Genomic DNA, 13317 nt, shown 5'->3' with positions numbered 1-13317 from the left:
CTGGGGATTGAAGCCAGGAACATTCTACCTCTGAGCTACACCCCCAGCCCTATTTTATTTTTTATTTAGAAATAGGGTCTTCCAAAGTTGCTGTCAGTCTCACTGAGTTGCTGAGGCTGGCTTCGAACATGTGATTCTCCTGTCTCATTTCCCAAATACTAGGATTCCAGGCATGCTCCACCACACCTGGCTGACAACCTACACTTTTACCAGCAGGCTGTGCCTTCACTCTGGCAGTTTCAGGAAGCACATCTGCTGGCACTGGATTTGGCATTCAGGAACCAGCAAGCTTTCCTCGTCTTTACCGAAGCTAAGAATGGCTCCGAGACGGTGCTGACGCTCACAGCATGGCTATTCTCTGTTGCCTGGGAGGTTTACAATGGCCTGTAGCCCAAAGTCATAAACTGAATCCTAAACCTACTGTACAACCGTTTCAGGTGGCCGACCCCAGCAGCCCCACCTGCTCCCCAGGACACGCACCGCACCAAGGCATGGGGCTCCACGGGGGTCAGGGTGTCATACACCAGGACCAGGTCACTGCCCTGGTCGTCGCAGGCGGCGACATCGAAGCTGCGGAAGGTGAGGCTCAGCACCGAGTCAGCGTCGCCCCTCAGGGTCCAGTGGCAGCGAGCATAGGCTGGGTAGGGGCTGTCAGGGAAGCCAGGTGTGGTGAAGCGTGTTGGCTCCGAGCCGCGAGCATGCAGGGCAAAACTGCAGCTGTCTGTGCAGGGGACAAGAGCAGGGTGCGGGTGGGGCCAGGGCAACGCTGTGCCACTGACCCACCCCGACACCCAGCAGGTGCTCCCCGGGCCTGACTCCTGGACTTCCAGGAGAGACAGGGCAGGGGCGTCTCCGAGGAGGCTGGGAGAAAAGGAGGGATATGCTGGCTGTCAGTACTGTCTGAATTCTGGGGACCCCATGGTTCAAGGGGCCTCTGCCATATTCCTCCTTTTCTCCCCTTTGGGGATAGGTACACAATACTCACTGTCCTGTTTCCTCTGTATTATTCTGGGGTCAGAGGCTGAAAACCAAGAAAGAATATTTACTGATACCATCTATTTCCTTATTCCTGCTTCCTTATTATCCTGGGGGGAGGTGCCCAGCAAGCAGAGTGCCCTGGGGCCTGGGAGTGTTGGCTCTCCCCATCCCGCTCCCCTTTAGGCTGGCTTTCACACTCCCGCCCCTGGTCCGGCCTGGACTCACGGAAGGCCACCACCGAGGTCACCACGAAGGAGCTCATTGCCCGAGCCCGGGGAGGCAACATGACCACCCGCTCCTCCGCCATGGCGCGCTCTGCATCCTCCACCAGGTACTGCGGGATGCTGAACTCCGACCAGTAGTAGGCGATGACGCTGCCCTCACTGTGCAGAGAGGGTCAGGCATGAGGCGAGTTGAGGGGGAGGTCCTAGAGACCCTCATTCTCCCAGAGCACCAGGGTAGGAGAGCACCCAAAGGGCCTCTGGGAGACCTCAGTGCATGATGAGTCCCGGTTCCAACTCTCCTGGGTGCCCACCCATCTTGTGATCTCATACCAAGGGACGCTGCTCCTGCCCCTAGGCTGTCCATCTCACTCCCAGACAGTCAGATCCTGGGCCCAGCTCAAGTTTAGGAGTGGGGGAGGAGGGAATGTGGATTGGTGTCTGGCCACTAGCTTGGCCGCACAGGCCACCCTCTTAGGTCTACTTGCTGATCTGGGAAGGGGCATGAGATGTCACTTGACCTCCAGCATTTCTGAGCTGTCACCTGAATAAGTAAAAGTACTTTGAGGCCTGGATACACTGGCTCACACCTGCAGTCCCAGCTGCTCGGGAGACTAAGGCAGGAGGATCCTTGGAGCCCAGGAATTCAAGACCAGCCTGGGCAACATAGTGAGGCCTTGTCTCAAAAATAAATAAGTAGCTGGGCGTGGTGGCCCACGCTTGTAATCGCCGCACTTGGGAGGCAGAGACAGGAGAATGGCGCAGGTTCGAAGCCAGCCGCGCTGGCTTAAGAGACCCTGTTTCCAAATAAAAAAGTATAAAATAGGTCTGGGAGTGTAGCCCAGAGGTAGAAGGGCTTCCAGGAACCCCATACCACCATAAATAAATAAATTAAATAAATAAACAAATAAAGTTAAAATACAAAAAAAAATTTTGAAAAGCTGGAGGTATCGACAAATGCTAAAGCACTTGTTTAACAGGTATAAGGCCCTAAGTTCAATTCCCAACACTGAAAAGAAAAGAAAGAAAAAAAGCTTTGGGAATAAAATTCTCTTTCTGAAAAAGGATGTTTGCATGGAAGCCTTCCTGAGCTCCACTCCCTCCCCTCAAGCAGCTCAGGGGGCAGGCACCATTATGCAAAGCATTCCATGTGTATCCATGCACTTGGCCCTGCCAACATGGCTATGGCCACCCTGCTTTGGAGACAGAAGAATCAGGAGTGCTAAGTCACTTACACAAAAGACAGAATGAGAAGTGGCCCTCTGCCCTACAAGCCAGCGCCTTCTGCTGCTTCTCCCTGGGCTGCGAGGCATTCTGTCCCACACATTACATCACCCCTATCCCACTCCCAGACAGGCTAGGGACTACCCAACCAGCCCCAGCCCCAGCACCCACCTGAAGGCAGTCACAGCCGACTTCTTGTGGTAGGGGCCCAGGAAAGGGATTTCACTGTATAAGAGCTTCAGCTAAAGGGAGGGGACAAGACTCACAACAGGCCCAGGAGCAGTGGTGTCCCCTTCCCAGAGCCAGGCTGCTCCCTCCCTCCTGGGCCCTGAGCCTCCCCCGGAGCCACCCACAGGCCAGAGACCCAGATGAGAGGTGTCCTTTCTACCCAGGGCTGGGAGGCCCGGCAGCGGCAGGGGCTGGACTCACCGCTTCCTTCACCTTGCTGGCCAGGTTTATAAACTCAGTGGAATTCGAGTTCTCATACGCATCCATGAAGTTCTCGTTTTTGATCCTCAGGTAGCCATTGAAGACTTTCTGCACCCGCACATTCCGGTCTGCGTGAGCCAGGAGAACGGTCAGGCACAGTGGCACTGCCGGCACCTGTCACCGCGCCAGCAGCTCCCAGGGGAGTGTGTGCCACCAGGGGCTGGGTCACTCCCCATCATGGCTCAAAAGAGCCCAGGGAGGTGGTGCCTGAGATCCTTCCATCCAACCCTCCACACTCGCCCCCATTCCCTGCCTCCTGGGTCTATCTGCAAAGGGGAGAGAGACGGCCACCTCCGCATTACCCCCTCCCCAGGCCAAGCCCAGCCCTACTCACACTGGAAGTGCCACACCAGCAAGCCAGCCAGGAGCGACAGCAAGAGGAAGCCAGTCAGCACTGCCACCAGCACCACCCAGCGCCTGGGGCCCCGCTTCTCCACCTTCTTGGCGTTATTCACCGGCAGGAACTCCACACCTTCCTCGAGGCCATTCATGTTCTGAAAAGAAACACACGGGGGCTCAGAACTCTCACCCCACAGCCTGCCAGCCAGGCTCGGGAAACGCGTGACGCCGCATGGAGGGAGACCTCACCCATGAGCCCACAGACCACTCTGCCCAGGGTGCCCGCTCCAAGATGTGAAGGCTGTCACCCTAGCAGAGGAGAGTGGGGGCGGCCTTCCTGGAACCCCAGTGTCCAGACTGAAGGTGAGTTACTTAAGAACTGGTCCTTTGAATGACAATGAAATGAAAGCCAGGTGTGGTGGTGCACACCTGTAATCCCAGTGTTTGGGAGCCCAAGACAGGAGGATCACAGGTTCCAGGCCAGCCTCAACGACTTAGCAAGATCTTGTTTGAAAATGAAAAATAAAAAGGGCTGGGGTATAGCTCCAAGGCAGGACACCCCTGAGTTCAATCACTAATAAGTAAAGGAAGGAAGGAAGAAGAAAGGAAGAGAGAGGAAAAGAAAGAACCAAATCCAGCGGCTGAGTGTCGCCGTTTCCATGAATTGTACTGAGATTTCAGGCCTGTGTCGCTGCTCCTGGCACCGTGGGGAATTGTAAGGCCCACCCTCAAGCCAGATGTGATGGTGCACACTTGTAATCCCAGTACTTGTTAGGCTGAGACAAGAGGATCACAGGTTCCCAGCCAGCCTCAGCTACTTAGTGAGGCCTCAACAACTTAGTGAAACCCTGTTTCAAAATAAAGAATAAAGAAGCCAGGCGTGGTGGTGCGCGCTTGTAATCCCAGCATTCGGGAGGCTGAGACCGGAGGATCGCAGTTCAGGTGGACATCCTCAGCTACTTAGTGAGGTCCTCCACAACTTAGTGAGACCCTGTTTCAAATTAAAGAATAAAAACTAGGGCACGGGGGGTGTAGCTCGGAGGTCGAATGCTCCCGGGTTTCACCCTCAGAACACGCAAAAAAGTAAAAAAAATAAAAATAAAAATAAAATACAGGGTTAGGAGTATAGCTCGGAGGTAGAATGCTCCTGGGTTCAACCCCCAGTACCCACCCCACACACACCAAAAAAAAAACAAAAAAAAAAAACAGGTCCACCCTCACTGGCCTTGGATGCAGCCCTAGAATCAGTTCCCATGGTCACCAGGGCCTGTGGGCAGCACAGAAAGCACATGACCTGCCTCACAGCCCTGCCTCTGCCACTGTTTATTCAACTGAAAGGAAAAGGGCAGGTAGCTCTGCTATCCAGGACTCCAAGTGAAAGTAGGAGGGCGGGCTCGCCCCAAAAGTCCATGTCCATGCTCAGACTCAAACTAAACTTCTGACCAACAGGAGGACAGTTTCTCTGGGTTCTTCCCTGCCGTGGGGAACCCAGGATGAGGGAGGGCATAGAATGGAGGAGGCAGCCGGGTGTCCAGGGCCCATGACAGGTGGTACGCTTCTTCCCTGGAGCACACCCCAGCGCCGCCCTCCATCCCGGGGAGGCACTGCATCCCGGCTGGGTGCTTTATGTTTAACCTCTGCATGCGGGCTGCACACCGGCTCCAACAGGGAGCCACCCCAAACTCCACAGGGCCGTCAGGTCCAACAGTTTCCTGATATGGTTCTCCTGGTAGTCACCCCATCGCTGCTTTATATGTCTGAACTGACAGAACGTGAGTCAGTCACATCCTCAGTATCTGCTAACTCACTCAGTGAAAGACACGCTCCGCTCCTACGGCGTTCAGACACTCGTATCTCTAATTTTAGCTTCCTAACTGGTTGTGATTGTTGACTCTCTTAATAGCACACACAGAAGCACACCCCAGAGGCAGCCACTTAAAACGAATGCCAGTGGCTCGTTCTGAAATGTATTTCCCTATTTCTTTTCTTTTCTTCTTCTTCCTCCTCCTCCTCTTCCTCCTCCTCCTCCTTCTCTTCCTCCTTCTTCCTTTTGTCATACTTACTGGGGATTGAATCCAGGGGCATTCTCCCTCTGAGCTTACCTCACTGACTTCACACCTACCATCCTCCTGTCTCAGCCTTCCAAATATTAAGATTACGGGCGAGTACCACTATGTCCCACTCTGGAAATGGTTTTTTGTTTTTATTTTTTGTAGTACTGGGGATTGAGCCCAGGGGCATGCTATCTTTGAGCTACACCACCCCCAGCCTTACTTTTATTTTTATTTTTAAGCATCGAGTCTCACTAAGTTGATGAGACTTTTGCTACTTTATGAGGCTGTCCTTGAACCTGGGATCCTTCCTGTCTCAGCTTCCCAAATACTGGGATTACAAGCGTGTGCCACCATGTCCCACTGCTGGGAATGGTTTTTTTTTTTGGTTTGTTTTTTGTTTTTTGGTGGTACTGGGGATGGAACCCAGGGGCCTTCTACCTCCGGGCTACACTCCCAGACCTATTTTATATGTTTTTATTTGGAAACAGGGTCTCTTAAACCAGCTGAGACTGGCTTCAATCCTGCGCTATTCTCCTGTCTCAGCCTCCCAAGCGCAGGGATTACAAGCATGCGCTACCACGCCTGGCTGGGAATGTTTTTAAGCTTGCTCTTGCAGACCTTCTTTTGAATTTTTAAAATAACTTCACCAAGGTATTAATTGACACAAAATAAACTCTGTGTGTGTGTGTGTGTGTGTGTGTGTGTGTGTGTGTGTGTGTGTGTTTTACTGGGGATTGAACCTAGAAGATCTACCTCTGAGCTATATTTCCAGCCCTATTTTATTTTATTTTTGTGGTGCTGGGGATGGAACCCAGGAGCATTCTACCTTTGAGCTACACCCCTACACCTATTTTATTTTTATTTTTATTTTGGTTTGGGGTTTTTGTTTGTTTACTTGTTTGTTTGTTTGCAGAACTGGGGATGAAATGCAGGGAAATTCTACCTCCAAGCTACACCCCTACCTGGCCCAAGTTGCTGAGTCTGGCTGTGAACCTTTGATCCTCCTGTCTCAGCCTCCCAAGGATTGGGATTACAAGCATGCGCTACCACACTCATGTTATTTTTTTATTTGAAACAGGATCTCAGTAACTTGTTGACAGCCTCACTAAGTTGCTGAGGCTAGCTTGGGACCTGCAATCCTCCTGTCTCAGCCTCCCAAATACTGGGATGACAGGCATGTATTACTGTACCAGGCTTAAACTAAATATTTTAAGTGTATAGAACTGGACATGGTGGCATATTTCTGTAATACAGGGACTTGGGAGGCTGAGACAGGAGGATCGCAGGTTCAAAGACGCTTCAGCAACATAGTGATACTCTCCACAAACCTAGTGAGACCCTGTTTCAAAAATAAAAAATAAGCCAGGCGTGGTGGCACATGCTTGTAATCCCAGTACTTGGGAGGTTGCGACAGGAGGAGCATGGGTTCAAGGCCTGGCTTGGCAACTTAGTGGGCCCTCCACAGCTTAGTGAGACCCTGTTTCAAAATAAAAAATAAGCTGGGCATGGTGGCACATACTTGTAATCCCAGTACCTGGGAGGCTGAGACCGGAGAAGCATGAGGGTTCAAAGTCAGCCTCAGCTACTTAGTGAGGCTCTCAGGAACTTTAACTCTGTTTCCAAATTTAAAAAATATAAAATAGGTCTGGGAGTGTAGCCTGGAGCTAGAAAGCCCCTGGGTTCCATCCCCAATACCAGTAAATAAATAAATAAATAGATAGATAAATAAATAAATAAATAAATAAATAAATAAATATAGGGCTGGGGTGAGGCTCAGAAATGGAATGCCCTTGAGTTCAATCCCCAGTACCACTAAATAAGTAAATATATAAAAATAAAAAATAAAAAAGGCTGAGAGTGTAGCCTGGAGGTATGATGCCCTTGGGTTCAATTCCCAGAACCCCCCAACAACAACAAAAAAGTAGACTTTTTTGCATATATATATATATATATATATATATATATATCCACACAATTGTCAACAGACCAAATAATCAACATATCCATCACCTTCAAAAGCTTCCTCCTCTTCTTCCCTGATTCGCTCTCCTTTCCCCAAGAAGCCATTTACCCACTTCTTGTCACTAAAGATTAATTTGCTTCCCAGTACTTGGGAGACTGAGAAGCAGGATCACAAGTTCCAGGATAGCACATGCTAACTAAAATTTTGTCTCAAAATTAAAAATGAAAGGAAAGGAGCTGAGAATATAGCTCAGAGGTACAATATCCCTGGGTTCAATCCCCTGTATCACCGTGTGTGTGTGTGTGTGTGTGTGTGTGTGTGTGTGTGTTAAAATGCTAATTTGCTTTTTCTAGAACTTTCTCCTGTTTCATCCAGTACAGTTATTTCGAGATTCCTGAAGGTTACCCCAGGCACCCACAGTACATTCCTCTGCTGTTGAGCAGTACGTTGTACGGGTGCACACCACTGCCTTAACCTGTTCACCGGGTAGGACATTTGGATTGTTTCCAGTTTGGGGTTATTAACAATATAGTTGCTATAAACACTCCTCTGCGAGTCTTCGTACTGAATGTACTCTCATTTCTCTTGAGTAAATACCTGGCAGTGACGCTGCAAGTGTGCAAAAGAGGCGTATATTTAAGGACCCGCCAAACGGTCTTGTGGGGTGGCACCAGCTCTTCGCTCTCCCCACGCGCGCTTGCTGTGTGGGTCTCTGGGACTTCGCCGTCCTGCAGATACGCAGCGCATCTCGTGGTAAAGTGTGTGTGTGTGTGTGTGTGTGTGTGTGGTACTGGGGTTCCTGGAAATCCTTCTATCTCCGGGCTACACTCCCAGACCCATTTTTATACTTTTTATTTGGAAACAGGGTCTTTTAAGCCAGCTTTGAACCTGTGCGATCCTCCTGTCTCCACCTCCCAAGCGCGGGGATTACAAGCGTGCGCCACCACGCCTGGCTTCATGGTGGATTTAAGTGGCTTTTCTCCAAAGACTAAGGGCATTGGTCCCCTTTTCTTGTGCTCCACCGCCACCTGTGGATCATCTTTTGTGAAATGTCCTTCAAACCTTTTGCCTATGTATTCATTCATTTATTTTCCTCTTGTTGTGTTTTGAGAGTATTTTACGTATATTCTGAATACAAATTCTTTATAGGCTTTGCAAAGATTTTTCTACTAGTCTGTGGCTTGTACTCCTGTCCCCTCCTCCAGAGTAGGGATTGAACCCAGGGACGTTCTAAGTCTGAACTACACCATCAGCCCCTCCTACACTCTCTCTCTCTCTCTCTCTCTCTCTCTCTCTCTCTCTCTCTCTCTCTCTCTCTCTCTCTCTCTGGTGTATGTGTGTATGTGTATGTGGTACTAGAGACTCAATAACTTAGGGGGATTCTACCTCCAAGCCACCCCACACACACCAGCCCTTCTAATCTTTTATTTTGAAACAGGGTCTCACTAAGTTGCTGAGGGTCCCACTAAATGCTGAGGCTGGCCTTGGACCTGCAATCCTCTATTTCAGCCTCCCCAAACTGGGATTACAGGGGTGCACTACCATGTCTCTGTGGCTTGTACTTTCATTCCCTTAATAGCTTTGGCTTGAGGGAGGGGGAGGGAGGGAGGGAAAGAGAGAGAGAGAGAGAGAGAGAGAGAGAGAGAGAGAGAGAGAGAGAGAGAGAGAGAGAGAGTGTTGTGGTGTACTGGGGATTGAACCCAGGGGCATCACTTAGTTACACCTAGAGCTTTTTTTTTTTTTTTTTTTTGCAGTACTGGGGATGGAACCTAGGGACATTCTACCCTCTGAGTGACACCCCCAGCCCTATTTTTTTTAATTATTCTTTATTTTTGAAACAGGGTCTCACTGAGTTGCAAGGAGCCTCACTAAGTAGCTGAGGCTGTCCACGAATCATGACCCTTTGGTCTCTGCCTCCTGATGCTGGGATTAAAAGCATGCGCCACCACACTCAGCCCACCTCCAACCCTATTTTTTATTCTTTATTTTAAAACAGGGCCTCACTAAGTAGCTGAGGCTGGCTATGAACCTATGTTCCTCCTATCTCAGCCTCCCAATTACTAAGATTATAAATAATGTGCCACCACACCCAGCCTTAATAATATCTTTTGAAGAAGAGAAATTTCTTTTCTTTTCTTTCTTTTTTTTCTTTTTTCTTTTTTTTTTTTTTTTTTTTTTTCAGTACTGGAGATGGAACCCAGAGGTATTCTACCTCCGAGCTACACTCCCGGTCCTATTTTTTATTCTTTTTTATTTTATTTTATTTTATTTTTTTAGCAGAGTGTCACTGAGTTGCGAAGGCAACTTAGAAAAACCCTAACCAAACTTAGCAAGACCTTTTTTTTTCCGCGGGTCTGGGGATGGAACTCAGGGACATTTGACCTCCGAGCCACATCCCCTGCCCTATTTTTATTCTTTTATTTTGAAACAAGGTCTCACTAAGTTGCGGAGAGCCTCACTAAGTAGCTGAGGCTGTACAAGAACCGCGATCCTCTGGTCTCAGCCTCCCGAATGCTGGGATTATAAGCGTGCGTCACCACTCCCGCAGTAAGACCTTTTTCAAAATAAAAATTAAATAGGGTTGAGGGTGTTATTCAGAAGTAGAATGCCCCTGGGCTCAATCTCCAGCACCAAAAAAAAAAAAAAAACTAAACTAAATAATAGAGCAATATATCATTCTCATGGATTGGAAAGATTATATTGTTTTTGTAGTAAAGGGGAATTGAACCCAGGGGATTTCTACCTTCAAGCTATATTCCAGCTCTATGTTATTTTTATTTTGAAACATGTCCTATGAGGTTGCTGAGGGTCTTGCTAAATTGCTGAGGCTGTCCTCGAACCTGTGACTTTCCTGTCTCAGCCTTCAAAGTACTGGGATTACAAGCATGTACAACCACACCAGCCTAGAGAATTTAATATTGTGAAAATGTCTATTCTCAAATATATCTATGATTCAATACAATCTTGATTAAAACCTCAGTATACTTTTTGTAGATGCTAACTTGTTGACTCTGAAATCCATGCAGAGGTCCTTGAAAAAGAACAAAAGTGGGGAAATCATATGGCCTGATTTTGATGTTAATTATTAAAGCAGTGATTTTTATTTTTAATTCTCAAAGTCATCTCTTTCTTTCAAGAGTGATGTTTTATTCCATAATAGTTGCCTGTTTGAGTGGCCTTTTCTTATTTCAGAATACACTATCTTCTTGGTTGGTTGGTTGGTTGGTTGGTTAATGGGATCTTACTACATTGCCCAGGCTTGCCCCAAACTTCAGGGCTCAAATGATCCTCCCACCTCAGTCTCTCATGCAGCTGGGGCTACAGATGTGTACCACCACACTGAGGTATTTTTAATGAGGTGTTTTTAATTTTTTAATTTTATTTTTTGGTTTCCTATGGGCTTCGTCTCTCAACTTTCAGGTTATAGGTTTTCTTTAGACATTGGATGGTCCTTGCTTCTAATCATATTTAAGACAAAGAACACAGAAAGGCTTCAGCTGGACAGTCTCAACAGGTCCTGTGTATGTGTGCATGGGTCATGTAATTGTGTGTATGTGTGTATGTAAGAAATGTAATATGCAGAAAACCGTGGCACATGCCCTTCGTCCCAACTACTGGGGAGGCTGAGATAGGGACTGAGACAGGATCGTTTGGGCCCAGGAGTTCAAGGACGGCCTGAGCAACACAGTGAGACCCCCATCTCAGAAACAAACAGCCAGCTGTGGTAGGGCACACCTGTAATTCCAATAGTTGGGAGGTTGAGACAGGAAGATTACAGGTGCAAGGCCAGCCTCAGCAATTTAGTGAGACCCTGTTTAAAAAATAAAAAAGGGAGCCGGGCGTGGTGGCGCATGCTTGTAGTCCCCACGCTTGGGAGGCTGAGACAGGAGGATCGCACAGGTTCAAAGCCAGCCTCAGCTACTGAGTAAGGCTCTCAGCAACTTAGTGAGACTCTGTTTCCAAATAAATTATAAAATAGGTCTGGGAGTATAGCCTGGAGGTAGAAAGCCCCTGAGTTCCACCCTCAGTACCACAGAAATAAATAAATTAATTAATTAATGATAAAAATAAAATTAAAAGGGGCTGGTGTGTAGCTTGGAGGTAGACTGCTCCTGATTTCAGTCCCCAAAACCAAATAAACAAAGAAGTTGACAAAATAATAAGTTACCGTGTTTCTTTTTTTTTTTTATGCTGGTTTTAAGAACTGAACCCAGGGGCATTCTACTTCTGAGCTACATCCCAACCCTTTTTACTTTTTGTTTTAAAACATGGTCTCTCAGCCGGGCATGGTGGCGCACGCTTGTAATCCCTGCGCTTGAGAGGCGGTCGCACTGCTTAGGAGACCCTGTTTCCAAATTAAAATTTTTTAAAAAGTATAAAATAGGTTTGGGAGTGTAGCCCGGAAGTAGAAGAGTTTCCAGGAACCCCAGTACCATCCCCCCCCAAAAAAAATGGACTCTCTAGGTTGCTGAGAGTTTCTTTCAGTTGCTGAAGTGGGGCTAGACACTGTGATTCTCCTGTCTCAGCCTCCCAAGTACTAGAATTACAGACATGCACCACCATGCACGGCTTGTATTTTCAATTTATGGAATAATTTCTCAACTCTTTTCTTCCCTGGCCCTCACAATAGAGCTGGGAATCTTTCAAGACTGGCATTTTTACCCCCCAATTTCAGAGAAGGCAGAGAGAAACGATGCTTCTGCAAAGTTACCCAACACTCAGTGGCAGATCGAAGATTTGATCTCGGTTTTCTACCTCCCAATGTAGTCAACTTCCAGAACTTAGGGAGCACGTGTGGGTTCTGGGGCTCCACTCAGCCCAGAAATAACTGTTTAATCAGTAACCAACCTGCTTCCTTTTATAACCCTAGCTCTCGGCTCCATTTTTGGGCATAACGGAGCTCATCTTGCATAATCCCTCATTTTATTGATAAGGAAACTGAGGCTGAGGAGGAGGGAGTGGCCTGTCCAAGGCCACAGAGATAGTTGAGTCAGTCCTGCAGGAAAGCTGGGGCAAGAGCCCAGCTTCAGGCTAACCGGGCTTGGCCCCAGAGCCAGTGCAGGAGGAGCAGATGGGGAGGAGGAGGAAGAGGTCTCAGGGAACCTGTCCACCCTAGCTCAGTTACACACATAATCACACTGGGCAGCCACAGAGCCAACAGAAAAGAAAGTGCACCTGCACCGGCTTTCTCACACTAGTTCTTTTTCTTAAAAGTAAACATACCTGCAGGTGCACATACAAAACACAGTGCTATAAAGCCAGATGTTTGTCAGCCATAGGCATAGGCAGGGGCCACACGAGGAGGGTGGCCTCTTCTTATCCGACCAGGGTCCCCAGAAACAGCACATGGCTCGAGGCACTGAGGCAAGATTAAGGAAAGACTTCCAGGAAGATGGACAGGATGACAGGCATGGAGAAACAAAGAGGAGAACCAGGGAGCGGGCAGAGGGCTGAGAGCTGGATTACCGCCTTTCCCTCCGACTTCCAGGAAGAAAAGTGAGGTCAGCTCGAGAGACCCAGGAAGGGAGAATGTAGAAACACGGGGAATTATCATTTTGTTGTTAATTTAAACACACTTGGTCAAGTGGCATATACGTTCCTGAAGGCCAATGCTTGTCAGAAAAACCAAAACAAAAACTGATTTATAAAAGGCAAAAAAAAAAGGTATATTTTATTTGCTGATATAGAAAAGAGCTTTGTGGGCCGGGCATGATAGTGCACACTTGTAATCCCAGCATTCGGGAGGCTGAGACAGGAGGAGTGCGGTTCACAGACAGCCTCAGCTACTACTTAGTGAGGCCCTTTGCAACTGAGTGAGACCCTGTTTCAAAATACTGAATAAAAAATAGGGTTGGGGGTGTAGCTCAGAAGTAGAATACCCCTGGGTTCCATCCCCAGTACTGCAAAAAAAAAAAAAAAAAAGAGCCTGGTGGTCACTCTACTCACAATAAGTAAGAAACTACCCAGGGCTAGCCATGGGTGGTAGTGTGCACCTTAATCCCAGTACTTGGGGAGTTGAGACAGGAGGATTGCAGGTTCCAGGGCAGGA

The 13317-nt window shown here is 48.2% G+C and overlaps 1 protein-coding gene across 1 annotated transcript in view; it reads right to left on the bottom strand.

Moving 5' to 3' along the window:
- Positions 1 to 13317, bottom strand: part of ST14 (ST14 transmembrane serine protease matriptase) — a gene marked incomplete at both ends in the record, with an annotated part of 49450 nt that overhangs the window by 16644 nt on the left and 19489 nt on the right. Inside the window, 6 exons of the mRNA XM_080711789.1 lie at positions 481 to 721; positions 986 to 1021; positions 1204 to 1361; positions 2595 to 2665; positions 2853 to 2980; positions 3247 to 3406. Coding sequence (XP_080567915.1) covers positions 481 to 721; positions 986 to 1021; positions 1204 to 1361; positions 2595 to 2665; positions 2853 to 2980; positions 3247 to 3406 — 794 coding nt within the window. The remainder of the gene's footprint in view (positions 1 to 480; positions 722 to 985; positions 1022 to 1203; positions 1362 to 2594; positions 2666 to 2852; positions 2981 to 3246; positions 3407 to 13317) is intronic.

This window comes from Muscardinus avellanarius (assembly GCF_963383645.1).
Source record: "Muscardinus avellanarius genome assembly, chromosome: 1".
Lineage (NCBI taxonomy): Eukaryota > Metazoa > Chordata > Mammalia > Rodentia > Gliridae > Muscardinus > Muscardinus avellanarius.
This window is presented reverse-complemented; position numbering and strand designations above follow the sequence as displayed.